Source organism: Halichoeres trimaculatus, unplaced genomic scaffold, assembly GCF_033239565.1.
Source record: "Halichoeres trimaculatus isolate MK-OKI-2021-1 unplaced genomic scaffold, fHalTri1.1 fHalTri1_scaffold_2, whole genome shotgun sequence".
In the NCBI taxonomy this organism is placed as follows: domain Eukaryota; kingdom Metazoa; phylum Chordata; class Actinopteri; order Labriformes; family Labridae; genus Halichoeres; species Halichoeres trimaculatus.
In genome coordinates this window covers 852117-878990 of record NW_027437180.1, presented here as the reverse complement: position 1 = coordinate 878990, position 26874 = coordinate 852117, and the positions used below count along the sequence as shown (strand labels likewise).

At 38.0% G+C, this 26874-nt stretch overlaps 1 protein-coding gene across 1 annotated transcript; it reads left to right on the top strand.

Moving 5' to 3' along the window:
- Positions 1–1289: 1289 nt before the first annotated feature.
- Positions 1290–26832, top strand: LOC141803692 (fibrinogen-like protein 1). The gene is made up of 7 exons (XM_074687727.1): positions 1290–2145; positions 3592–3760; positions 7564–7723; positions 7824–7921; positions 20113–20201; positions 24511–24734; positions 25920–26832. The coding sequence occupies exons 1-7, from the start codon at positions 2089–2091 to the stop codon at positions 26155–26157; spliced, it is 1035 nt and encodes a 344-aa protein (XP_074543828.1). The 5' UTR covers positions 1290–2088; the 3' UTR covers positions 26158–26832.
- Positions 26833–26874: the final 42 nt, after the last annotated feature.

Sequence of the window (26874 nt, the reverse complement as noted above, 5' to 3'; positions counted from 1 at the left end):
CATTTTGAAGCACGCTTGGCGTCAAAGCGCAGCTCGGGCGGACCCAAACACTGTCGAGGCAGAGCTAAATACCATGTGAAAGATACTTACCTTCAAAATAAGTGACAACCCCGAACATAGCACATCTCAACATTTGGTATAAACATGATGCAAACATACAAAAACAGAATGCTTTTATCAAATTATATATCATCACTGCTGCAATTGTGAGCCAATAATCTCATCGCTGTCAAAGTTTAAGTGTTGTCTCACTGCTAGTTGGCTTCCAGGCTCTTGTGACAGCCCTCTTTCTCCATGGTCACCTCCAGCCTTCATAGCTCAGCTCTCTGCTCTTAGCCCAGCAGCTCTCACCAAGTCTTCGAGATCCAGCACCGAGAAGGCTTTCCTCCTCAACCCCACAAGTGTCTAGACTCCACTGGGGGACATTCATCATTCATAACGCTATTTTGATTAATGCTTGATGGGGGGTCTAAACTTTTCTTTGCATTTTTTCCCAATATCCTGTTAATACACACACACACACACACACACACACACACACACACACACACACACACACACACGTGTATGTATATATATAAATATATATAAATATATATATATATATATATATATATATATGTATATACACATACACACACACACACACACACGCACGCACACACACGTGTGTGTATATATATATATATATATATATATATATATATATATATATATATATATGTATATACACACACACACACACGCACGCACACACAAATGATTCATAATTGAATAAATAAAAAAAACTTTTAAATTATACCATTTTGATAAATAACAAATATATAAACTGCATTGCAGCAAGCCAATAATCTCATTGCTGTCAAAGTTGCAGCTGCACAACTAAAATTGGCTTGCTGATTCCAAAATTGCAGTCAGTTTTTTTCTAGCTCGTCAAGTTTTTTTCTCCACAGCTTACCTTCCAGATAAGCAAAATTCCACTAATTAGCTGTAGCAAGACTTTCCAATTGATTACATTTGGACTTATCTACAGCTAAGTGGCAACTTGTTTGTGCAGTCACAGTTGAGACACTGCAGTGAGAGGTGTGTGCAGCTATCAAAATCTGCAAACAGAAAACTAGCCTAGGAGTTATTAAGAGGATTTGTGCTGGCTTTTCTCTTAACCTTGTAACCATGGCCATACTGTTTAAAGTTCTATTTCATTTTATGCTGTTTTTTTAGTTTTTAAAGCAGCTTGTAACCATTCTGCTTCTGTAGTTCCTCCAGCTATAGGCTGTATCCTTTGCAAAAACACAAGACGGGATTCACTGTTCAAAAACTTGACGTGACAAAAAAAAACTGAGATATGTTAATGATTCTGCACCCAAAAGTTAGTCAAAAACAGTTGTCAGACCTAACTTAAAAAGAATTGTGTCCCTCAGTGTCATTCAACCCATCATGGAAACTACATCTGATTTTCTGTTCTAAATGAATAAAAACAGCACAAGTGAGTGTTTGTGTCCAATCAGTAGATACAGGCTGGTATATAAAGCTACAGTCAGAACATGTCCAGCTACAGGAGTCATTGCAGCACATTGAGACTGAAGCAGGGGTCTTCAACCTTCAATCTTTTTCAGACCAAGGACCACCTTACTGATGGAGAGACGGGCCAGAAACCCCCTTACATATTAACTGTGTGTTTACCAGGCCCGGTACTAGGCATAAATGTACCTTGTTAATGTGAATTTTACATGATTGACAGAGAAGTGATAGAGGCTTCCTCTGTCTCAAGGAGCTATAGCTCAGTCATTTGTGACTGAACTATAACATGGTGTGTATCCACTGATGTGTGTTCAAAGACAACAATATGGGGAAAAACTGAAATATTTGGTTATAATTATTTGAAACATAAAAGCTCGCTTTACCAAAGAAATGTAAAAAATGTCACGGACCCCCTGCAGTACATCCACGAACCCCCTATGGGGCGACAGACCCCCTGTTGAATACCTCTGGACTAGAGATTCTGATGGCCAAGTTAGAGAAGAACAGCAGTGGCAAGAGAGGAGAGGGTTTTAGGATACTCTTGGATTCAGACGCAGAAATTGAGTCATGGACATGCTGAGGACCTCAGTGACCCTTCTCGTCCACCTGGCTGTTTCTGTGGCCGTAAGTCACTCCTGATTATTTCTCTCTTTGCCACTGTGAACATGTAGGAGTCTTTATCATTTATTTTTTTAATCACATGCAGGTGTTTTTAGGATCAAGTGGGTCTTATATCAACCCTTTGAACACAGAACAGCAGCAATTTCTGTCAGTTTGGCTCACACACAGGTTAAACTTAAGAACCTGTACACCAATAAGTAATTGATGATGTTAAGTGTAATGAGTGTTTTTTCAGTTATTTCAGTTATTTTCTGTTTGATCTAAACTGTGCAGAAAAACTCTCATTTACTTTTCGGGCTCTTAATTTCATTTCATCTGTGACACATTAAGGTCATTACATTTCTGAGGGTGAGACTAGATGCTGTTTGACATCCAAGCACACACACACGCACGCACACACACACACACACACACACACACACACACACACACACACACACACACACACACACACACACACACACACACACACACACACACACTCATGGGGAGGGGGGCTCTAAAAGTGCACATAGGTGAAGTGTTGTCAGTCAAAATGATTTTGTGGTATGCCATAACAGCTGGATGTTAGTCAGTATAAATTCAAACCATCAAGATCCCTGACAAAATTCACAAAACCACAAAAGGAGTTCTTTTTGATTTACAGAGTAACAGAGACGTTAGACAACAGAGATGCTAGTACTAAAAGCTGAGCAGAAGGAGGGACTGCTAAAATCAGTTGGAAAAAAAAAGTTCAAATTATTCACCCAGTTGAGGTCCCCTGAGTCAGTTTCCTTGTAACCAGTGATGGTCTGAGGCCCTCCTCTCTGACATGCCTCCTCACTTCTCTCTGCTTAGTTCGTAGCTCATCCTTGTTGCCGGACAGGGAGGCTTTCTTTTTTTTTTCCCTTCAGCAGAGCTTTTATGTCAGGAGTAATTCAGGGTTTGTAAAATTGAACTCACACTAAAAAGGGTGAAATTTAAGCAGGTTTTTACGTTTTATTTCCTTAAGAAATGTTTTATCAGTCACACATTTATCAGACACATTAACCCGATTTACTTACTTTTGCAGTTTCTTGAATTGAGACATTGTTCTTATTTCAAGTAAAATAAACTTGACAACTAAATTGTTCACACCTTTTTCTATTCTTTCCAAACAATTTAGGCATCATTTTGTCTTTGTATCTTAAAATGATGCATTTTTCTTGACTTCAGGTAAATGTGGTTTGCAATTAAGTCCAAAAGACAATTTTTACTAGAAATAAAACATTAACACTTGCTCAGAAATCAGTTTGTGTAGTATAAAAAGTCAGAGTGAGGACAGTATTTCAAATATAAACCAGTTATCAATGACAGAGAGGATACAATCAGTATTAGGTGGTTGACATGTACAAATTTAGCATCTGTGTTATAAGACATGCCCCCCCCCCCTCTTTATTTCTCTCTATTTCTCTCTATCTCTCTGAACAGGCCCCGGTGCCATGTGAAGACAAGGTGGTCCGCCTGGAGGCAGAAATCCAGGGACTGAAGAATGTCATCAATGACCAGCACAACTACATCCAGGAGCTCCACCACAGCCAGGCCAAGCAGCTGGAGCTTATCCCCAGCTCACACCTAGGCCCTGACAACCTCTACAAAGGTAAAACAAGACTACCAAAAAAGAAGATGATGAAGTAAATGAAAGTCTCTAGCTCAGCCCTCAGCCAGCGATGGGCTGCTAATTGTCTGATTCAGAGGCACCAACTGACCATATGTGGACCCAGAGTTCATGTTGTTCACACAAACAGGTTCAGATTATTATTGTAAGTGTTTGACAGGACATATCCCAACAGACAGATTTTTGTGTGTATTTTATAAATTTGAAATTAGCTTATACAAAACAAAACAAAACAAAACAAAACAAGCAAAACAAAAGTCTTGTCTTTTCAGCTATTATTTTTTTAAACCTGTCACATAGCGGTGTGAAAAACAATAATTCTGTTAGGTCAAAAATGTATAGCAGCTGGCTATCGTTTCCTGATAACAAACTGTTGCTGTGGCTCACAGACTCTGGTTGGAGTATGCAGAAAGTAGGTATTGTTGTTGGTTTGGATACTACTGCAGCTCTAGGAGTTCATAGCCCTGCAACTAATGAAAACACATGCAAAAAGACAAAACACAAGCAAATTAAGAAAACATCTTCATTAATTTGACAACACTTGTACAGAATTTAGAAAAACGCGCTGCAAAGACCACAACACAACACATTAGAAAAACTCGCTGCTAACACCACAATACTGAGTAAAGTAAAGTAAGTAAAGTAAAATTTAATGAATTAGAAGCTGAGAAGTAAAACAAAGAGAGACCACTAATAAACCACTTATGTAAACAGGCAGAAAGACAGACAGACTCTCTCTCACACACAGACACACAGACACACACACACACAGACACAGACACACAGACACACAGACACACACACACACAGACACAGACACACAGACACACAGACACACACACACACACACACACACACAGACACACACACACACGCACGCACGTACGCACGCACGCACACACACACACACACACACACACACACACACACACACACACACACACACACACACACACACACATAAAGTACACACACTCATGGGGAGGGGGGCTCTAAAAGTGCACATAGGTGAAGTGTTGTCAGTCAAAATGATTTTGTGGTATGCCATAACAGCTGGATGTTAGTCAGTATAAATTCAAACCATCAAGATCCCTGACAAAATTCACAAAGCCATACTAGGTGCTGTGGAAGCTTTGAAGGGTGCCATTTACACTGTAACAAATCTTTTCCAATTGAAGGCTAGACATGATACTACAGATGAGATGAGTGTGGGTGGGTGGAGCAGCTTCTTCCAGTTTAGTAATATCAGCTACTGTGCCAATAAGGAAGAGAAGGCCAGAGTCTCATCTGATTTACATTGTTCAAGGAGAGGGACAAGATAAGCATGAAAAGTTTTAAGAATGACTGAGTGATAGTGACACCAATGTACTTGAAAGAGTCCTTAGTAATCTTAAAAGGTGCACTTATTGGAGATAGAGAGGAAAGAATTAAGGGGCAGTTTTCACTTTTCTCTAAATTCAGCTTGTAGCCTGATATGACTCCAAAAGTCTGAGTAAGGAAAAGACGTAAGGGAGAGTAGACACAGGGTTTGAAATAAAAAGAAGGAGGTTGTTCGCATAGAGAGACACTTTATATATTTGATTCTCTCAGATAATTCCTTCTGTATCATTATTTTTTCGAAGTGCTATAGCAAGGGGCTCTATATCAATAGCAAACAAAAGGTGGCTCAGGGGACACCCCTTGTGTCTCTATGTTGGTAAAAGTGGTCAGATATTAGATGGTTAGTCAGGATAGAGGCAATGGGTGATGCATATAAGAGCTTGACCCATGAGATAAAATTGAGGCCTAAGCCAAACTTCGCCAGGGTGAAGAAGAGATAATCCCACTCAACACGGTTGAAAGCCTTTTCCGCGTCAAGCGAAATGACGGCCTCATGACTAGAGTATTGGGAGGGAGTGTGTAAAATGTTGCGTAGCCTTCGCACATTAAGTGTTACGGAGAAAGCCATTCTGATCATTTGAGATGATAGACGGGAGGACTAGCTCTGGCCGCAGACTGAGGGCTATGCCATATATTTTACATACTACGAATTAGGAAAACTCTTGACAGAGTAGTCACATAATAGTTAAAATGTCAAAAATGGGATATAAGTAACAAGTGGTTAAATGCAACAGAAAACATGTAGCATATTGATATGGTAGTAAAAAACTGTTTACAATTTGAAGAAAAAAAACTAGAAATCATAATAATTTGTGCATTTATCTTGCAAGTTAAGTGATAAAAGAAAATATGGAGTTTCCTTCTTTGCAGTAGTGGGTATACACAAAAAATCCACACAAGTATTAAGATGGCCCTACAGATACATCTGCTTTGGATGTGTTATTATGAAGCGGAAAAGGAGAAGTCTCTCCTAAAAAGTCCAAATCCATCTAAATCAATGACTTAGAGGAGAAGAGAAAAAAAATACCTGTCCACCTGAATGGAGAGGAATAGGTGCTAAAATTCAAAGAAAGCATGCTATTAAAGAATATGCTCTCAGCTGAACAGTTTGAGAATCCACACAAAAGAAAACGGAATTGGCAGTAGCTCACATGAAACACTAATTGCAGATTTGTGAAGGTGGTGCATATGAAGTCATCGTCATCATGAAAACAACCTGTCAACAGTCTGGGAGCTCGGGATGTCTGGGGGGCATTAACAAAAACAGTTCAGCAGTCACTCACCATCATAGACATTCAATTAGCCACGTTCCTTGCATGGTCCTCCGAGGTAGTCCGGGTCGGCAGGTGCCTGGGCGCAGCAGTGCGGTAGACGTGGTCAATGATGATGGGCATCTCAGATGGACAGAAAAATTCACGAAGGACGTTGCTGATGAAGTTAGCAGGACCAGCGTTTCTACAGACTCAGGCAGTCCAATAACACAGATATTCTCCCTCAGTGTATAATTGCTCAGTAAATCCAGTTGTTTCTTAATTTTCTTCATTGTTTCTCATTTTCTTTGGCTAGCCGGGCCTCAGCCCCATCTGGTTCAGTGAGTCTGTCACAGGTGTCGGTGAGGGATTCCTCAATTTCCCCAGTCCTTGATGTGTGCTCATCAACTTCTTGTTGTAGAGCTGAGATATCTGCCCCACACTCTCTCTGAAAATTTGCATGGGACTCCAGGTTCTCATTTCGTAGCTGAACAATAGCAGCTTGGAAGTCGGTAGTGGCTGACGCTGCTGCTAAGCATGAGAAGAGAGGCTCATCGGATTGGTTAGCTGCTAGCTGCTAGCTTAGCCCAACTATCCGTCAACAAAAAGGACAACAGACCTTTTGTTTTTTGACTGGCTTTTGGCACAATACCAGACTGTCAGGATTTCCAAGGTAGAAGAGCAAAAATACTGTTGCAAGGGTTTGCAAAGGCATTAAAAAAAAATATACAGGAGTGGGAACAGTCCATCACACACACATGCTCAACCAGAAGTCACATGTGTTTTTTTTTTTAAGTTGCAGCGCTATGAGCTCTCAGGGCCACTGTAGGATAGAAACAAAAACAGCAGGGACAAAACAGAAGAAGTTAAAAGACACAAACTCTCTGATACAGCAGAAAGATCGATTTCATTGTGAGGTGAACTGAAACAGGTATGGAGTTCTGGTTTTCCATATCCGAAACAAAGCTTAACTGTTGGATGTCCATACAAAGCATGGGTAAAGTTCGAGAAAGTAGGAATAAGAAGTCCTCTCATGTTTCAGACCAGGAAGGTGAAGATGAAGGAGAGTCTCATTACTCTCTGTCACAATACTAACCCAAGCACTTTATCTCAGGCATCTCTACATATGTGTGTTGTGTACGTGTATGTGTTTAGACTGCTCTGAGGTGTTTGCAGACGGGAATGTGGCGAGCGGACTATATGTGATCCGTCCTGATGGCTCTCCTACAGCTCTGAGCGTCTATTGTGACATGAACAACGGAGGAGGATGGACTGTCTTCCAGAGGAGGAAAGATGGCAAGGAGAGCTTTGATAGGTGTGTGTGTGTGTGTGTGTGTGTGTGTGTGTGTGTGTGTGTGTGTGTGTGTGTGTTGTGTTTGCGTATTATTGTCATTTTCATCTGTGTGTGTCTACAGGGCATGGGTGGAGTACAAACATGGATTTGGTGACCTTTTCTCACCCAGTGGAGAGTTCTGGCTAGGCAATGAGGCTCTGCACCTGTTAACTTCACAAGGTGTGTATACCTGAAGTATAGAAATGATACTAAAGACCAATATACTGTCTGTAAACATTCGTGGCTGCACACGCATTTTAGCAACAGATGTGCAGTGGAGAAAGTGGAGAAATGCAGCATGTACCCCAGAGAGGAGTTTAAACACGCAAGCCACTCAATACTTGACTAAATGACTGCAATGGCCATGGACACTTACCAGACTGTGAAATATAAAGACATGAACTGGTGTCAATAAACCAACCCTTCCAAACCAAAGACAAGCACACTAACTGCTAAGACCTGGGTTTTAATAAAGGAGAATACTAATACATATTATTGAAAATGAATTTTTAGAGCTCTATGCAAGATGCTGTTTAGGGGCCCCTAGTTTGTAAAAATTCATGGAGAAATTCCAAACCTTTTAGATGCTTCATGAAGATGCCACAATCCATTACACTTTACGAGCAAAACTGGCCACAGTCATGCTAACATCTTGTATTAAAATTAAACATTCAGTTAGGTCACACAGTCAGAGAAACTAATAAAAATACAAATGATAATGTTAACAATAATCATCATCAATAGATAAAGCAGATACTGAGTGTTTCTAAATAATACTTTTAAATAAAGCCTGATTAAATAAATAAAAAATCGATAAATAAATTAACTAATCGATAAATAAAAACAACAAAGCAACATCTGTTTTAAACTCAACAAGAACACAAAGCAACACTAAACACAACAATTATACATATTTATTAAACAGTCTCTAGCTTATCAATCCCACGTGTATATTCAAGATCAAAGTCATAGTGTATCTCCATAATCTCTGCTTCCTGGCCTTTTTACTGAGCTTAATGTCCTGCAGGGGTTGTCACACTGGTTGGGCCCCAAAAATAGGCAGCTGAGCTGAGTCTGGGGATGAAGATGGCCCTGCTACTTTCTGGCCAGTGGGAGGTCCTTGAAGAATATGAAGTAATGAAGTTAGGTACATTGAAAAAGACAAATCATCCACCTTCTCAATAGTCCAAATCTTATCTATAAATCACTTAAATAGTTAATAACCAATAAATAGTATTATTCATAGAGCAAACTTCTAAGTACAGGCCTGTAAAATACACAGTTAACTTAATGAATTAATCCTCAGTAATTATAAACTAATTAGTGGCAAATATCTGAGACAACTGTCACCTGGCAAGCATTTGCATAACAACAACAACACCCGACAAAACGGGCCCGGTGTCACTTGCTTTGCTTAGTCAGTCAGTCAGGACAGAACAGTCCAGTTTTTTATAAAGCAAATCTCAAATACATTATGAGTACATAAATCCTTTTTCAAGGCTAGCTGAGCTAGCTAGTCAGGCTGGGACAATATGCTTTTCTTCCGTTTAACATTGTGTTTTCTGTTGAAAACACAATGTTAAACCTCCCCCATTCAATACACGTCACAAACAAATGGCTTGCCTTTATTCTTAGATGGTTTTTCTTTCTCTGTTTTCTTTTGCTTCCATTACTGCCCGCTAGGATAAAATGTTTGACACTCTGCAGCTGTTTGACATTGATATCCTCACAGACAGCAAGGATGGGCAGTTATGGATCGCCCCTTTTGTAAGGTGGCTCACACATCACTCACTGTGCAACAATGCAGTCAGTGAACAACTTTATGCCATAAAAACACTAAGCACAGATTATCAATGCATCTTATTTTATTTTTATAATACATTTATTTTTTAGACATATAAAGGAAATAAACACAAGACAGCTGCAGATAAATAATAAATTTTAATTTTGTGGCTGCTCAGATGAGGCTGAACATGCGGCTTTGGGGCCCCCTAGGGGCTTACGGATTTGCGTAGTCTGCATATGACAAGAAACAGCTTTGCCTTTCTCATGATGCTCACTTTTGCAAAAGTATACTTTGTAAAAACTACATCCAGTTAAAGGACTACACCAAATAGTTGAATGGGTTTGTATTTTTTAAAAATTGATAAAACTGGTTAATTTACTTTGAACGTAAAATCAGGAAGTTAAAATTATTTCGTTGTGGTCAATCTTGGTTATTATCTGAAGTTGGATCAAAAAAAAGACACATTTAATAACAGCCTCAGATGGTGTTTCAGTTTTAAGTGACGCCCAGCTAATTGCTGACTGTGTCTGGTCATCAGTTATGCCTTAAATACACCAGATACGTCTGCAGTCTGCCACCACTCCATTGCGTGTTGACTGCATATAGCTCACAGCATGACTGACAGACAACTGGAGTCACAGACTGAGGAGTCCCTGCCCTTCCCACTTAATTGATAAGTGTCTCTTTATTCATGTTTGGCTGTGAAACCTCAAACCTGTTGGCTCCTGGCCTGGCTCTGCCCACTATGTCCGTTTGTCATCTTAGTCAAAGTAAACATGAACCAATTTTGACATGACATTCAGGTGGAGTGATGATTTTGTTGAATAGATTTTCCGGGAACGTAATTGACCAAAGAAGTGACTCAAATGGTGGTGATCAAGTATGACATCAATCACATTATTTTTTGTGTGTATGGTTATAATCAAAAACCACTGAACAAAAAATTGTTTTCTTGTTTGGGCAGACTAGTAGAGGGTAAGAAAGTGACTTTCACATCTAGCAGTAATATGGTCCCTCATCTCTGGTTAGATCGTCATACTTATAGAGGATCGTGTCACAACTATAAGAGAATTTTTCCATTATTTCACCTCTCTATTAAATTTATCTAATTACTGGAGAATGAAAAATCCTAATGAAATTAATTACACCTGGTTTATTCCTGCTAACAATCGTAGTGCTGAGACTAACCTCAGCCCTGTTTGGAACAGTTTTTGTGAAAATAAAAATTACTGCCAAGAGGTTGAAAAGTTAGCTCAAGATATTTCTGAAATGGACTTGTCATCTATAGGCAAATAGAAGTGGTTTAAATCTAAATCCAAAGAATCTGCAATCAAAACAAGTGAATACATTTCTAAACTTAAGAAGGTATAACAACAGTTAATAATAAGTTAAAAGAACAAATTCGGTCATGAATCAGGTTTAACAATGGAAGAACATGTCAAGCTTAACAGCCTCCAATATGACCTAGATAACTTGTATTTGTCAAAAGGAGCTTTTATATGTTCTAGAGCCTGTTGGCTAGAGGAAGGGGAAAAAACTTCTTCATATCTTTTTAACTTGGAAAAACACAGACAAGCTACAAAGAAAATTCAGAAGTTAACCATCAATGATGTGATCATAGGCTCCCAAGACCTAGTTAAAAGACAAATAAGAGATTTCCACAGTAACTTGTACAAATCCAACTTTCCAAACTGTGCTACCTTTTTAATAGGATTATGAACATAAGAAAATGTTGGATGTTGACTTTAAGCTTGTCATGGAGGATGAACTCAGAACTGAAGAATTAGATAGCACAATTTTGCAGATGTCTAAAATAAAGTCTCCAGGTTTTGATGGGTTGACTGTTGAATTTTATCCTTGAATAACCCCCAGCTTTTAAGGTTCTTAGAGGAATAAGACAAGGTGCCATATCTCTCTGAAACTTTTCATTTTGGCAACTCAAGTTTTAACTACTCTTGTAAAATATGCTCCCTTGTATTTAAGAGGTATTACAATCTTCAAAAAAAAAAAAAGGTTGAAATAGGTCATAAGCACATAATACTTCCATCTTCTTAAAAGATAAATCAATGATTGACATTACTCTCAAAACAATTTTAGATTTTTCCCAATGCTTCAGGCTTGTCCTTTAACATAAATGGATGTAAATTACTTCCCATTATATGGACCCTGAATCTACCATTGCCCCTGTTAGTTAATTCTGAATTAAACTACTTATGAATAACTATAACACATAATCTTCTTAGGAGAGAAGATATTAATATATTCAACCTGCAGTGGAGGTAGCGCTGTTTTACACCACGATGAGAACTAGAGCCTTATTTAGCGGTGTTTTTGTGCGAAAGTAATGCACTGAAAATTCTCTAAATAAAGCGTGAATGCAGACCAATATCAGATTTTTTCGGTGGGAGTCTGTTTATTTGTGTTTTGGGTCAAGTAAAATATGCCCCCGTCTGAGTCTGCACTCAGACGGGGCCAAAACTGGCAGACGAGCAGACGAGCAGGGAGGGGGTGTTTGGTGCAAGCGCTCCGGGCTTCTGCTGCACAAAAAACACTGCTGTAGGGTCATGTGTGTGCCGAAACGATTACGTCGATCCGTACGGATCACGGATCATTTATGATCCGTTGCACCACTACTTACAAGGTACAGTCTGATTATGTTTCTTTTACAAAAATCAATTTTCAAGAGTCAACTGTCAGTTGTGAGCTCAGCTTTTGCATGTGTGTTCTGTAACTACGACTGCAGAATGAAAAAAAGAACAAAAGAAATGGACCGCGGCTCGTAGGCTGCGCCAAAAAACTTACTATACCCGCAGCGTTTATTTGGAACGGGCGTCTATTTTTCTAAACGTGCTGCTACAAGCGGTGTTTGTTTGGAACCCGGCAATTAATTGGAACCCTGCGTTTATTTGGTATTTTACGGTATCTATGTTGCTCTCTTTTTGTTTTGTCAAAAATAAAGCTAATTTAGTGGTTTTCAAATTCAAATGGACAAACAAAACTCACCATATCAAAAGGTCAAAGAGTATGCCACAGCTGGTGTCGATATCATTGATTTTCAATCAATGAAAATCAATGGTTGGCACTATTAAAATCAATTGGATGAGGTCTTTTTTGTCCCAACCAGATTCTATGTGGTTTCATATCCCTAGATCTTTGTTCAACAAACAGGCTTAGACTTTCTTTTAAAATGTGATTTTGAGAGAACCAAAGTTCCACTGAAAGTGTCCAATTTTCACCGTCAGATACTCCATTATAGGAAAATGATTTTTTTCACGTTGTTCTTCTCTCTAGAACAAAACAGTAATCACAATCAATACAAAATCCTTGTTTAAGAGAGGCTGGGTTAAGAAAAATATTATTTTTGATTTCGATTTGATTTGATTTGATTTGATTTATTTCGGTCAATTTAACAGCAGAAAATAAAAACAGAAAGTAGAAAAATACAAAGGCAAAACAAACAGAAAATGATCGAGTCGTCAAAAACAGAGACTGATCGAAAAGGTGTAGGCTGAAGCAGAGCTTATAGCGCCTACCCTTATCTCAAAAGTAAAAAAGAAAGAAAAAAGAAAAAGATTAATAAATAAATAAATATATATATATATATATATATATATATAAATATATATATATATATATATATATATATATATATATATATATATATATATATATATATATATATATATATATATATATATATATATATATATATATATATATATCTTCATATATACATACACACATATATACTCTCTGGCTCGTTCATTAATAGAAACAATATAATATCTTTAATATTAGTATCTAAATAGAGTTTTAGTCTACATCCATGTATACGTACATACATCCAAGTACACAAATATACATATTTATATAAAAAATGTATGAACTTATGCCTAAATATGTACAATGTACAATATATTATATACAGGCATATAATGAAATATGTATATAAATACATACAATACATACGTACATATGAAGCAATAATAATTATAATAATAATTATAACAATAATTATATTGATATGTAAGTGTAGTATTCATAGTGCAAGTCTAACATGTTTATGTAAAAGATGCACACATTGATATATATTTATATATATATATATATATAAATATATATATAAATATATATATATATATATATATATATATATATATATATATATATATATATATATATATATATATATATATATATATATATACACACACATACATATAAAGCTATATATACACTTTCATATTATCAGATATATACTCTCCATATCAGACAGTTAATGAGATAAATAAGATTTAAAGGCACTTAGATATTCAGAATAATAGACATATACGCTTAACATGAGCCATACAAGTTTTCTACAACACACTTAAGTTTTATCTATATGACATATGAATAATGGAATATTTTTGTAATTATGGAACATTATTATTGTATTGATCAAATAAATAGGTTACATTTTTTTAATATATAAGTTTAGTGAGCATAGTTCAATTCTTAGGTATTAATTTAGATAGGTGCACACATTTCAATAAGAAGGAACATTCACGCGATATATACAGATAGACATGTAGGCATATATGTATATAAAAAATAGTTAAATGTATTACTGTATACTTATATCTTTTTATATACACTCACTGTGGGCAAAACCGTATTATTACATATGCACGCTCAAAACTAATTTATAGTGAGGTATTGCATCATCAAAGTATTTTTAAAAAGTTTTTTCACACTGGCTAATGTTGTAGAAGTTTTTATATTTGCAGCAGAACTATTCCACAATTTCACCCCTTTGACAGATGGACAGTGACTCTTGCTAGTTGTGCGGATCCTGGGTAACTCGAAAAAAATTGTTCCCCTTAGATTATAGCAGCTGTCCCTCATTTAAACAGCCTCTGGACACTTTATGGTAGTTCCCTATTTCTGACTTTATACATCATTTGAATTAACATATAATCTACTAAGTTATCAAATTTAAGAATGTTATGTTTAATAAATAGTGAATTAGTGTGCTCTAGATAGCCTTTTTTTTCTTATGATTCGGATAGCCTTTTTTTGTAATAGAAAGATGGGGTTTATTTTTGTCTTGTAAGTATTACCCCATATCTCCACTCCATACGTCATATACGGAACAATGAAAGAATTGTATAGCACGAGTAGGGAGCCCTGATTTAGGAAGTCTTGTGATTTAAACATAATTGATATAGATTTCGACATTTTGGCTTTGACATGCTCAATGTGAGGTTTCCAGCAGAGTTTATTATCGATGATTACTCCAAAAAAATTCATTTTAGTTACGTTATCTATTTCAATGTCATTAATTTTAATTTTTCTATTAATATTTTGAGCACGATTTGCGAAAATCATGTATTTTGTTTTACCAAGGTGAAGCGATAATTTATTAACATCGCCACATGTGACCTTTAAACTATTAGACTTTTGATTGTTGATCTGAACATACTGATATCTGTTCTCCAAATAACTGGATAACCAATCATGGGCCAGGCATTCTGTAACTCTGTAGTTTTAACAAAAGTATGTTATGGTCAACCGTATAAAAGACCTTTTGCAAGTCAAGGAAGATTCCTTTTGTGTGTTCCTTTTTCTCTGTGGCTTCTGTGATTTGCTCAACAAAATCTATAAGTGCTAGTGTGGTAGTTAGTTTTTTCCTGAATCCATATTGTTGTTCCTTGAGTATGTTATTTTTAGAAATAAAGTCATTTAACCTCCTCACGAATAACTTTTCTAGAATTTTCGAGAACTGTGGCAGTAATGAGATAGGTCTATAGTTGGATAGAAGGTGTTTATCACCAGATTTGTACAGCGGAATAACTTTAGCTAATTTCATTTGATTGGGGGATTGGCCCGTCATTAGAGATTGATTACAAATATACAGAAAGGTTCAATGATGCAGTCAATAATTTTGTTAATCAGAGACATGTCTAAGTTGTCGTTTTTGTTATTGATCTATTATTTTTGTGAATTTAGTAAGATCTGCAAAATGATTCCCTTGCAATTAATAACAAATTAATTAATAAACAAACAAGATGTAAAAAAAACAAACAAATAAAAACTGTAAAAATGTAAACAGCTTTACAGAAGAACCTGTCAATTTTGCTGTTTAAATAGGGTGACCATATTTTGATTTCCAAAAAAAGAGGACAACGACACTGGCCTCGAGACACAAATTCAGACAGGCTTCTTGGAGGTTGATGAACATGCTTTATAATGCTTCAATGGAGCAAAATTTACTTCTGTAATAAAATAAAATGAAATAAAATAATAGCTCTCTTGGACTCTTTTTAATTTAATAAATAATATTAAATAAGGTTCTAAATATGAACTCTTCAGTTAGAAAATCCAGCTTCAATGATATATCTCTTAATAACTGCAATAAGATAAATAATAGAAGAGTCTCATAAAGATACTCACTTACCTAACAAAAAGAATATAGATTTTCCATCTTTAGTTGCCTTCTTCCTCCTGCTTTTCTTCTTCATCCTGTTTTTCCTCTTCATCCTGTTTGTCAGCCCTCCATAATATGCTGTAGAGCTAATCTTTCGCAGTAGTTTTCGGCTGCTCAACAAAAAAGCATGAAAGTCTTTGCAAGACATGTCTTTGAAGTTGTACTGAACTAGTGGAATCCCCTTTAGTGACTCTACAGAGAGCTGGTTCCTCTCCTTGGTCCACTGGCTTTGCATTAGTGAAAAAACCCTCTTAACATTTGCATTGTGAGAGGGAAGTGCAAAGACAAACTGTGCAATCACCAGTAGCTCTAAGTAACAAGCAATGCTTTTTGCTTTCTCAAAATATTTGGTCCACTTCTGGTGTACCTGCAGGCCACTGAACTCCTCATCATGGTTGCACATTTCTGTGAATTTACTCAGATTGGTGACCTGGTCAAAGCACCTGACATCATCAACTGCCACCCCCTTCTCTCCAAGGTACTTGATGCAGGCCTCCACATCATTCCAGTTTGGTGGCTCACTCAGATCCATCCACATGAATGTTAAGAACTCTTCCATGGGAGCCATCCACTTCTCCAGATACTCCAGACATGCACTGTACATGTCATGCACATCTGCACAAAACTGGTCAGAGCCTTTGTCAAGTCCATCTCTGCGCTTCTGTGCCAGTAGTCCCTTAACTTTAAGGGACATGAAGTTGTTGCTCTTGTGCTGAAGAAGAATTGTGTGTATGTTGTTTAGTATCTTCTTCACCTCCATGACGGACATGTTCTCCTGTTCCATTTCTTGAATGTGGGTGTGGAACACAGACATGAGTGTGTGCGTGTGCCAAAGGTAGATCTCAGCAAAGTCATCTTCAAAAAACCTCTTGAGTGCTATGGGTGGCTTTTGCTTGAGACAGAAAATAGGCCTTTAAAGCTGGAAACATCTGTGACTCTCAATGCTCGGGAACAATGACAGCCACCTTGTCTTGCTGTGAGAGAGCATTCTTCTATAATCAATCTCAACAAAATCACAATACTCCTTCGGGCTCTCCGTGCGCACAGTGTAAATGTGGTAGATTACATACTGGTAGATTTTGAATATGATATTCTCAATGTCAATTTCTATCGTACCTGCCCCATGGTGTGCACAATTATTCAATATGTGTGCAGGGCAACCAACACCAATCAGAGTCTTGTTCAGCAGCAAACTCTTCAAATTTGAAAACACGTTCTTTCCAGCTTCATCACGTCAGATTCCTCCAAAATTTGTGTTGCAATGGTCTCCTGTAAATGCAATGCATTTTTCAGACAGACTGTTTTTTGCTTTTTTCAGTGAGATATTTTGCTATGGTTTCTGCTGTCTCATTGGGTGTGTCTCTAACTTCAATCAATTTTGTTTGCACGCCACCCTTCTTCCACTCAAAATACTGGATTATGACTGGGAATATTTTCACTGCTCCGTGGTTACTTCCGTCTGTGGAAACACCACACCACCACAGTACTGGATTTCTTTGAGTGCTTCATGAGTGACTTCAAAAGAATGACACCATTGACAATGGCTTCAGTCTTGTAGTGAGCACTACTAAACTTTTTAGCAATGTCAGAGTCAGGAAATGTCTTTATTAACAAGGCACTGGTGCAATCCATGGACCTGTAGCTGTGGTGTTTTACAGCATGAAATGCCTTTGCACCTTCCGCTGCATTTACAGCATCCTCTGTTTTCCCAGGTCTAACAAAGAACTCAGTCAACTTTGCAGAAGAACTCTCACCTCGCACAGCTTTTTTATGTTTTTCGGTGTCCATGTGAGCTTTGAGATCTCCAGCACCTTTATTGGACACTGAGACACATGAGCCAGCTTTGCACACGGTACACTCCGCCTCCCACTTGTCCCGACCGGGACGGTATGTCAGAAAATTATTTTGCAGTTCATCTGTGAAGCTGCACTTACGCTTAGGCATCTTCCGTGCAATACAGCTCCACTGTCTTCTCCGCTCTCTTTCTCTCTCGCCTTCTCTCTGACCTTCTCACTCTCTATGTGTGTGTGCACGCGCAGAGCAGTGCTGCCCACAGGCAGCCTCTCGATAAGTGACGCGCATCATAGCATTGTTTGCAAGTGCTGGTCAATGTATGGACGTGCGTAATGGTCCTATGAAAAACAGTGAACACCGGACATTTTCATGAATTTATTAAAACCCGCCCGGACACCCCGGACAGGACGTAAAAAGTGGACATGTCCGAGCAAAAGAGGAGGCTTGGTCACCCTAGTTTAAAACCATTGTTGTGTACCAACAAATTACATTTTAAACCATTCAAATCAACAGCTATTCTTTGCTGGATTAGCATGACCACAGTGCTATTTTCACTATTTCTTTCAGTTAGCCTGTCATGCATCCTATTCAACTTCACTGAAGAATACCAATTAGACACCATTGTAACCGTGAAATCTTCATTATAAGACAGTAAAGTTTACTACAAAGTTACTTCAAATGTGGTGCAGTTTTCTGTATTAAGGTCATAGCTGTACAGTGAAAACAGAACCTAAATGCAGCACAGCAAGTGCCAGATATTAATTTATTATTCTTTTTTTTTTAAACAATCAATTTTTTTTACAGTAATTCTCTGGCAACCACAGGTGCAAGTTTTTTACCCTAAAAACAACCGAATATTTTTCAGTGTATTCTCAAGTCAAGATTGTTTCATTACCATAAGGGGGTGCATACTAAGTTTCCTGGGTTAAGGGAGCTTTCTGATCGGTCTAAAGCATTTTCCAAATATATTAATCCCCCTCCTGCTGTTAGTTTTTCATGTTTGTATGATTTTTTTCCTGTGTAGTTCGTAATTGCTGTGGCCGGTTCACCATTTGGAAGAATTCTTGTACTTCTATGTTCCGATTTGTTAATAAACCAAAACAAACAAACAAACAAACCAAAAGCTCAGCCTCTGTCAAATGGGATGGCTGCATATTACCTGACATGACAGACCAGCCACGCAGAGTTGACACTCTGACTTGAATACCATACCATACCATACCATACCATACCATACCATACCATACCATACCATACCATACCATACCATACCATACCATACCATACCATAAAGCAATTAAAAAAAACACATCTGTAAACAAAGTTCTGTACAGGTAGATAAAATTAAAAAGACAAAAACAGATAAGAAAAACAGACACTTAAAAGAAAAATGCAAGAAACAACTAAAAGCAAATAAAAGGGAATAAGGTCAGGCAAAGAAACTAAGTCCGACCTAGGTCAAAAGCCAAAGAATACAAATGGGTATGGGCCTCTAATAAGCAGGGGAAGATCGTTTTACAATCTGGGAGTAGCATTAGCAAAAGCCCTGCCCCCTCTGAGCTTCTTCCTGGACCTTGGCACCTGCAGGAGCAGCTGGTCGGCTGACCTGAGGAGGTAGGTGGGAGGGTGAAGAAGCTCAGAGAGGTAAGGCGGGGCATGACAAAAGTCACATCAGCTAGTGAAGGGACGCCAGTGCTGGGCTGGTGTGCTCTCTTTTACATCTACTTGTTAAAGGTCCTACAGCAGTGTTCTGAACCAACATAAAGTGCATTGCATTGCCAAACGTGATGAAATAAAAGCATGGATCACTGTTTCAAAGTGCTGCCTGGACAGAAAAGATTCAACCTTTTGCCAACCACCTTAGATGATAAAAACAAGGCTTGACAACAGTTTTAATTTGGCTGTCCAATTTAAAATCACTGTCCAACTTAAAACCCAGATTGGTGACAGTTGTTTTTAAATATACTGTCAGGGATCCAAGATCAACAGAGATGGACTCACAGGGGCCACTTGGTCCACACAACATAACCTCTGTTTTCTTTTTAATGAAGTTTTAAAAGTTCAGGGCCAAGCAAGGAGGGGTTTTACTGAAAAGCCATCTTTTGCTTTTAAGGGCACATATATCTGACAGAACCGAAACCCATTAGATCTGGAACTTAAGAGGTGTTCTGGTGTATTTCAGCTGTTACGGCTACTCCCTCAAGTCATTTGACATAACACTGCAGTACCTCTGCAGTCGAGGTGCGCATCCACCATAATCCACCATAATCAGGTATTTGTATGCTTTTCAGATGTTTCAGGGTGTTTGTGTGTGTTTTGCAGGAAACTATGATCTGCGGATTGACATGGAGGACTTTGAGGGGAATCAGCGTTTTGCAGAGTACAAGAACTTTAAGGTGGATGATGAAAAGGTAAAAACAGCAACAATGAGTTTTAAAAGAGAACAGAAGCTGAGTGGTGTGAACACAAACCAGAACATTCAACTTTTACATACAGAGAGACATGGCTCGCTTTTTTAGGTTAGGACTGTTCCAGGTTGAAGCTGCACCTTTAGGCTTGCTTGTCTGGAAAGGCACAAACAATGGGTCTCATCAACCAATTAATTTATACATTTATAATAAATTTTTTCATCATTTTTTTAAAAAGTCTGAGGATGATGAATGCTTTTCCTTTTCAGTTGATTTATTTTCACCAGTCTTACATTTAAAAGTTCAAAGGAAGAGCATTTTTTCCTGTCCAGCATGAAAACAACCACATTGATTAAAAAAAAAACAAAAAAAACTTTGGTATTTCTGTAATGGAGGTAACACTTAAGAAGTAAAACAGAAACAGAATGATAAAACTTAGGAGTGGATATAACATCTTTACTTCACACAAATGGAGGTTATTGCTCCTTTGTGGACAGAAACAGGAAAGAAATGCTGATCATGTTTCTGTTTCAGTAAATACATGCCCATAAAAGAGGGTACATTTTTTCTGTTTGTTGAGTCTGGCTCCCACTTAGACAAAGTGATATCTCTCCAAAGTTCATGACTGTTCATAACTAAAAACTCTGGTGTTTGGATTATGCTCCAGGATGAACAAAATGTTTCTGATCCTGAGCTCCTGACAGTCTTTGCCACAGATCAAACATCACCCATTCCATAAAAATGAACTCTAAACTGGCTGCACAGTGGTGCAGTGGTACTACCAGCACCTGAGAGCAAGAAGGCTCCTGGTTTGAGCCCCAGTTCAGAGCTTGCACACCGTCTCTCTGTTCATATGAGTAGACTCTGAGGTTAGTGAGTAGCTCTACTCCAAAAATACCCCATCTCCAGCCTTCCAGAGTGGTTCTTAAAGTGGATGGATGGAGAAATTTAAAGTATGACGATGAGTTGCATTTGGTGCAAAATCATTCATTCATCCATTCATTTTCTGAACCGCTTATCCTGTTCATTTCAGCCGTACAGCTCAGTGTTATACTCAATCAGTTTTGTGCTTCCCTTAAATTGAATTGTGTTAAAGAAATAATAAAAAAAAGGCTCCAGTTCATGTTTGAGTATTTCGAAACTTGAAAGTGAAACTTTGGAGTTTGACTCTGGTAAAAGCCAGCTTTTAGTTAACTGCACCTGTCCTGTACAAAAAACTCCTACATCTCTGTGTCTGTGTACAGTCATCATCCTTCTGTATTCCCACGCTCTCTAGTTCCCATAGTATTATCCTTATTTAGACTACTGTGTAGGAAACACTTTGGGGACATCTGGCTCTACTGTTTGCCATCCCTCAATCTTTCCCACCCCCTTTAATGACGCTGCTCCTTTCAAACATCTCTTCAGCTCAGTCAGTCTCTATTTGAACATTTTAAAACATGTTTCAAATTAATTTGCTCAATTCTGTATGATAAAAGAATTGCAGATAAAATGGTACAATATAATGATACAGAAACACATATGTGCAGGTTGTTCAGAAGTCGCGTGCACATTTTTCTTCACCCTATGATGTGTACAAAGAAGTATCATGTTATCTGTTTAATTCTGTTTGTGGGAAAAAAAACAAGAATAAAATAAATAAAAGCTAAAGAGACTATGAAACACTTTGAGATGCTTTGAGATATTTCGAGACTATTTGAGACAGTTTAAGACACTTTGAAAGACGTAGTGACACTTCGAAAAAAACTCTGAGATGCTTTGAGACACTTAACGATCCTTTGAGAAACTTAAATATGCTTTGATATGCTCTAGGTCACTTCAAGACACTTTGGGACACTTTTGGGGGCTTTCAGACACCTTAAGATGATTTGATATGCTTTAGGTCATTTTAAGACACTTTGAGACACTTTGAGACACACTGAGGTGCTTTCAAATACTTTGAGACTCTTTGAGTAGCTTTAAGCAATTTGAGGTGCTATGGGAGATTTTAAACACTTTGAAACCAGGGGTGTCACTAGGATTTAGGAACAGGGGGGGCTTCAGCCCCAGGAGATGCAAATGATCAAATGTGTAACAAACGAAACAAAACACATAGAGTTAATAACTGCTCAACATAGAGGCTAATGCCATGACTTTCGCAGACAACACAACAATAGTTTTGTATTTTGAAGTCAGATTGATACAATTTTGGCACATGAGTAACTAGAAAAGATTTAGAATATAATTTAAGGTTCTTTTGTTGGTCTAAAAAATCTCTTAAAGGTCTTGCTCCTTAATATTTATCAGATTTGCTTTTATCATTTGAGCCAAGTAGGGCTCTCAGGTCATCAGGTAGTCGACTCTGATGGTACCTGAAGTTAGAACTAAAACACTTGGGGAAGCCTCTTTCTATTATTATGTCCCCCATCTGTGGAACAGCCTACCTTAAGACCTGAGGGTAGCTCCTACTGTTCATATTGTCAAAAGTAAACTCAAGACCTACCTTTTTAGTCTGGCTTTTAGCTGATTGTATTTAGTATAATTTATTGTTATTATTTTATTTATTTAAATCCTCTTAACCTGTTTTATTTCTCCTTTTTAGATCTATCACTTCTAATTTTTTGACCTGCTCTGCTTTAGCTGTTTTTATTACCCACCGAGTTAGACTATTTTATTTTTACCATATTACTTATTCAAATTTTATTTTATTTATTTTCAGTGTCCTACAGACAAATGACTCTATCTTTAGACTCACCTTTCCTGTGGAGGTCTCTCCCCTCTCATTCCCTGTGCTCCTCTGCCCTGACTCCTACAGATCAATAGGGATGGTGGAGTGATTATTGTTAATGTATTATTATTGTTGTATTCATCACAATAATATGATGATAATAATAATCATAAACTACTGTTAGCAGGGGGCTGGAGTTAATTCATTTAATCAGTGATAAATACTTACTTTTTGGAAAAACTCCCTGATATCCATTCTATATTGATGGCTTAAATAAAGACTTCTTGTGTCTTGCTTTACTCCTGAGTCCATGACAAGAAGATAGACTCCATCCTTTTGACTGTCCGTCCAGTAACAAGGAAGAAGAGACGGATAAAGCCTGCCACCGCTCCTAGCTTAGCTCAAACGCTGGGAGTCAATATGAAAGTTTAGCCTGTCTCTGCCTCATCAGATAAACTCTTCAGCCCTCCAAACGGTCTTGAGTGCCCTTTGTGAGTCATTTTTACCTCATTAGTTAAGCTAGCTTCTACTATCAAAGTGTTATCTCCTTCCACTACTAAAAAGAAGCTTTGTTTCATAACTTTAGTTGTCCTAATACCGGTGTCGTGCCGAAAGAGACTGCCTGCCAAAAAACGACTGCCCCCGACCAGAACGCGCGTAAAGTGTCTGACTGCACCCTGAGCTTAGACAGTCACTTTTCAGCAGCTGCTTGCATTTTGGTCAATGTCACCCCTCACATCCCTGAGTTAAAGAGGGCAGTCACTTTTCGGCAGCTGTTTGCCAAAAAGTGACTGCCCTCTATAACTCATGGATGTGAGGGGTGACATTTACATAATTTATACATGTATTATTTTCAAATAATCAGGTAGCTGATTCCAGAGACGTGAACCTTGATAACATATTGGAAATTGCCGAAGAGCAGTTGTAGAGAAGGCAGCGAGGATTAGGTTAAAACGTTGTAAATTCGCGTTGCATTACAAATCATGATGTTTTCCATCTTGCGGTAGTAGCAACAACAACGGAAGCAATTAAAGTAAAACAACAAAACTCATAATTGTTTATTCAAAGACAATCTGTATGACAGCATGACACTCGTCTAGTCGTCTACAGTGTATCTGAGCAGTGGAGAGATAGAGCAACATGCTGACGTGCGTTCCCATCAGGGGCAGTCGTTTTTCGGCGCGACACCAGGATGGTTTTCGCGAGAGATGGGACGTCCTCAAACGAGTCGACTCTTTTGAACAGCGCTTTTCAGTTAACAAAAATAACTGCTGCATGGGGCTTTGAAAAGCTTTAAAACACTTTGAGATGCTTTGAAATGCTTCTAGAGGCTCCAAGATGCTATGAGACACTCTGGGACACTTTGAGATAATATAAGACACTTTGAAGAGGTTTGAGGCACTTTGAAACACTTTGAGACACTTTGACGTGCTTTAAGTCACTTTGAGATTCTTTGAGATTCTTTGAGATACTTTGAGACATTTTGAGACTCTTTGGGGCGCTTTAGACACTTTGAGATGCTTCAGTGGGCTTAGAGACACTCTGAGATGCATTGGGACACTTCAACAGATTATTCACAAGCTTTTCCATTTCTGTCCACCAAAGGACCAGTACCAGTTACACCTGGGAGGCTTCACTGGGAATGCAGGAAATTCTTTTTCTGACATCAGCCCCACCCCCTTTGCTGGGCAGCAACGGTCTGGACCAGACTCAGGGTCAGGCGGGATCAAATTCAGCACCTACGACCACCTGAATGATGCTGCTGGTGATGAAGACAATGAGGACGCCAAGTGTATTAGACACAGCAAGTCAGGCTGGTGGTTCAGCAGGTAGGAGACTCCTAAGGGGAATTTATAGAAGGAAAAACACAGAAGCCAAAGAGTTCTGCAGAGAGAGACAAAAGATCTCAAAGCAAAGGTCTGAAAAACCACAATGCTTCATTGTCCACATGATTTCAGTTACTCACTTTAAAACAGTGGTTAACACCAGGAGGCAGATCATAGCTGACTGTTCAATATGGGAAAACATCAGCTCAATAAAAAAAAATCATGCTCATTATGGGCCTGAGCTGATGGAAGAAAAATTTACACATTACAGCAAATACTCCTCTCACTCTAGACCTCTCCAGAAAAAAAGACAATTTTGGAAAAATAAACTGAGAATATAGTGATGATAATAAGTTCCCAACTTTAGAAAATCCATTAAAAGCTGAGGTTTTCTTTAAAAAAAAAAAACATTCTAACACCAGTTTGATCCAACAGTCCAAACACATGATAATTAAAGGGATCCCACACCTGATATGTTAACATGAGAACATGAGCAGATGAGCACAGGAACTGAACGACTGTGTCAGTGAGAATGAGATGGATCGATTATATTACGCTCTGTCTCAGGAACATTCTGTGTCCTCAGTTCTGATTTTGGTGTAGTTTACTGCTTAAAGGACAGGTGCTTTGACCCACATTGACACCTTACACTTACTTTTTGTGTATCAGCTGTTGGCTTGCTGTCTAATGGTCTGGATGGGATGGAATCTGGTCCACTGTAGTCCACCATTTCATGATGCCCAGCCAGCCTCTAAACTATCGCATTGTTTTCAATAACAGTTTTTTTTTAATGTGTTGTCTTCATCAAAACTTCTGATGGAAAAAGAAAATTCAAAAATTCAAAATTGTATGGTACTTGAGTTATTTTGTGATACAGATGTCCCTTATATGTTTTACAAAGAGAAAACAGACATTTTAAGACACTTTTGACCCCTTTAATCTGTCAGATTAAACCTGATACACCCTTTATTGATTTATTTGTCATATATTTTTATTTACATGTTGCATGTAATACTCTTTTAGTCGTCCGTCATGGTGGTGGCAGACCTGGACCAGGTCTGGTCACAAACTTATGACCTCTGCTCCTCTGGTGGAGCATTGATGCATTGTGTGTAACTGGTTGTATTGATCTGGTATGATACCTGTCTTTGTTGGCTAAGCATTGTTTTTTATTGACTCTGCTCACAGGTGTGATTCAGGTAACCTGAACGGACATTACTACAACGGCCCATACAAAGCCATGACGGATGACGGCGTGGTGTGGTACACATGGCATGGTTGGTGGTACTCAATCAAGTCCGTGGTGATGATGGTACGAGCCTCAGACCTGGAGATTCCGCTGTCACCCACCCCTTTGATTCCCAAGCAGCTCGATGTTGGCCAGTCAACGGGGAATGAAGTTGATTTCCTTCATAAGGGCAAATAGGTTGAGAGTGAGGAGACAGATGATATCACACAAAGGCTTTTTATGGCCTCATGTTTTGTTATTCTTTGTTTCACATATGTGACTAAGAGTCATGAGTGGTTTTCAAACTTTATCTCAAATTCAACTATAAAAAAAATCACTTTGGGACAAATCGCTACCACTGAGGCTTTGGAACCTGCTGTTCTAGCTGCAATGTATCCCTAGAAATATACCTGTTCAACCGCTAAAAATACAGCTTTTTCTTCATGGCTCAGGCTTTAACTGAAATAGTCTAAGAAGATTAAGGAGAGGATTCTCTCCCCTGTAACTGTGGTTCCACCACTCCTTCAAAACAACCAGACTCATTCGCAAAAAAAATCATTTTACCTCCAGATCACCAAACATCACCAGATGTCCTCATCTTGAAATGTTAGATCAAATATATGATTTATGTTGCACAACTACAGCTGCAAATGTTCAGTAAACTGCATTTACCTGGTCATATACATGTATAAACATTTAACATGTTGGTTTTTTTAAAAGCAGATATGCATTAAAACATGTCTAATGCAACATTTTTAAATGACATTATAAATGAATTTTCAGGCAATATTTGAGAATTTTCCCTAACTGAGTCTGTAATGAATACAGGTATAGAAATTTGCCATACCAACTCCTAAAAATTATCCACATTTTGAAGAACAATTGATGAGTAATCTAAATTTGTCCATTACTTAA

Coding starts and splice junctions, on each gene's coding strand:
- LOC141803692 (XM_074687727.1), top strand. CDS start 2,089: ATGGACATGCTGAGGACCTCAGTGACCCTTCTCGTCCACCTGGCTGTT. Junction 7,922..20,112: donor GCACCTGTTAACTTCACAAG/GTGTGTATACCT, acceptor TGTGTTTTGCAG/GAAACTATGATCTGCGGATT. Junction 24,735..25,919: donor TCAGGCTGGTGGTTCAGCAG/GTAGGAGACTCC, acceptor CTCTGCTCACAG/GTGTGATTCAGGTAACCTGA.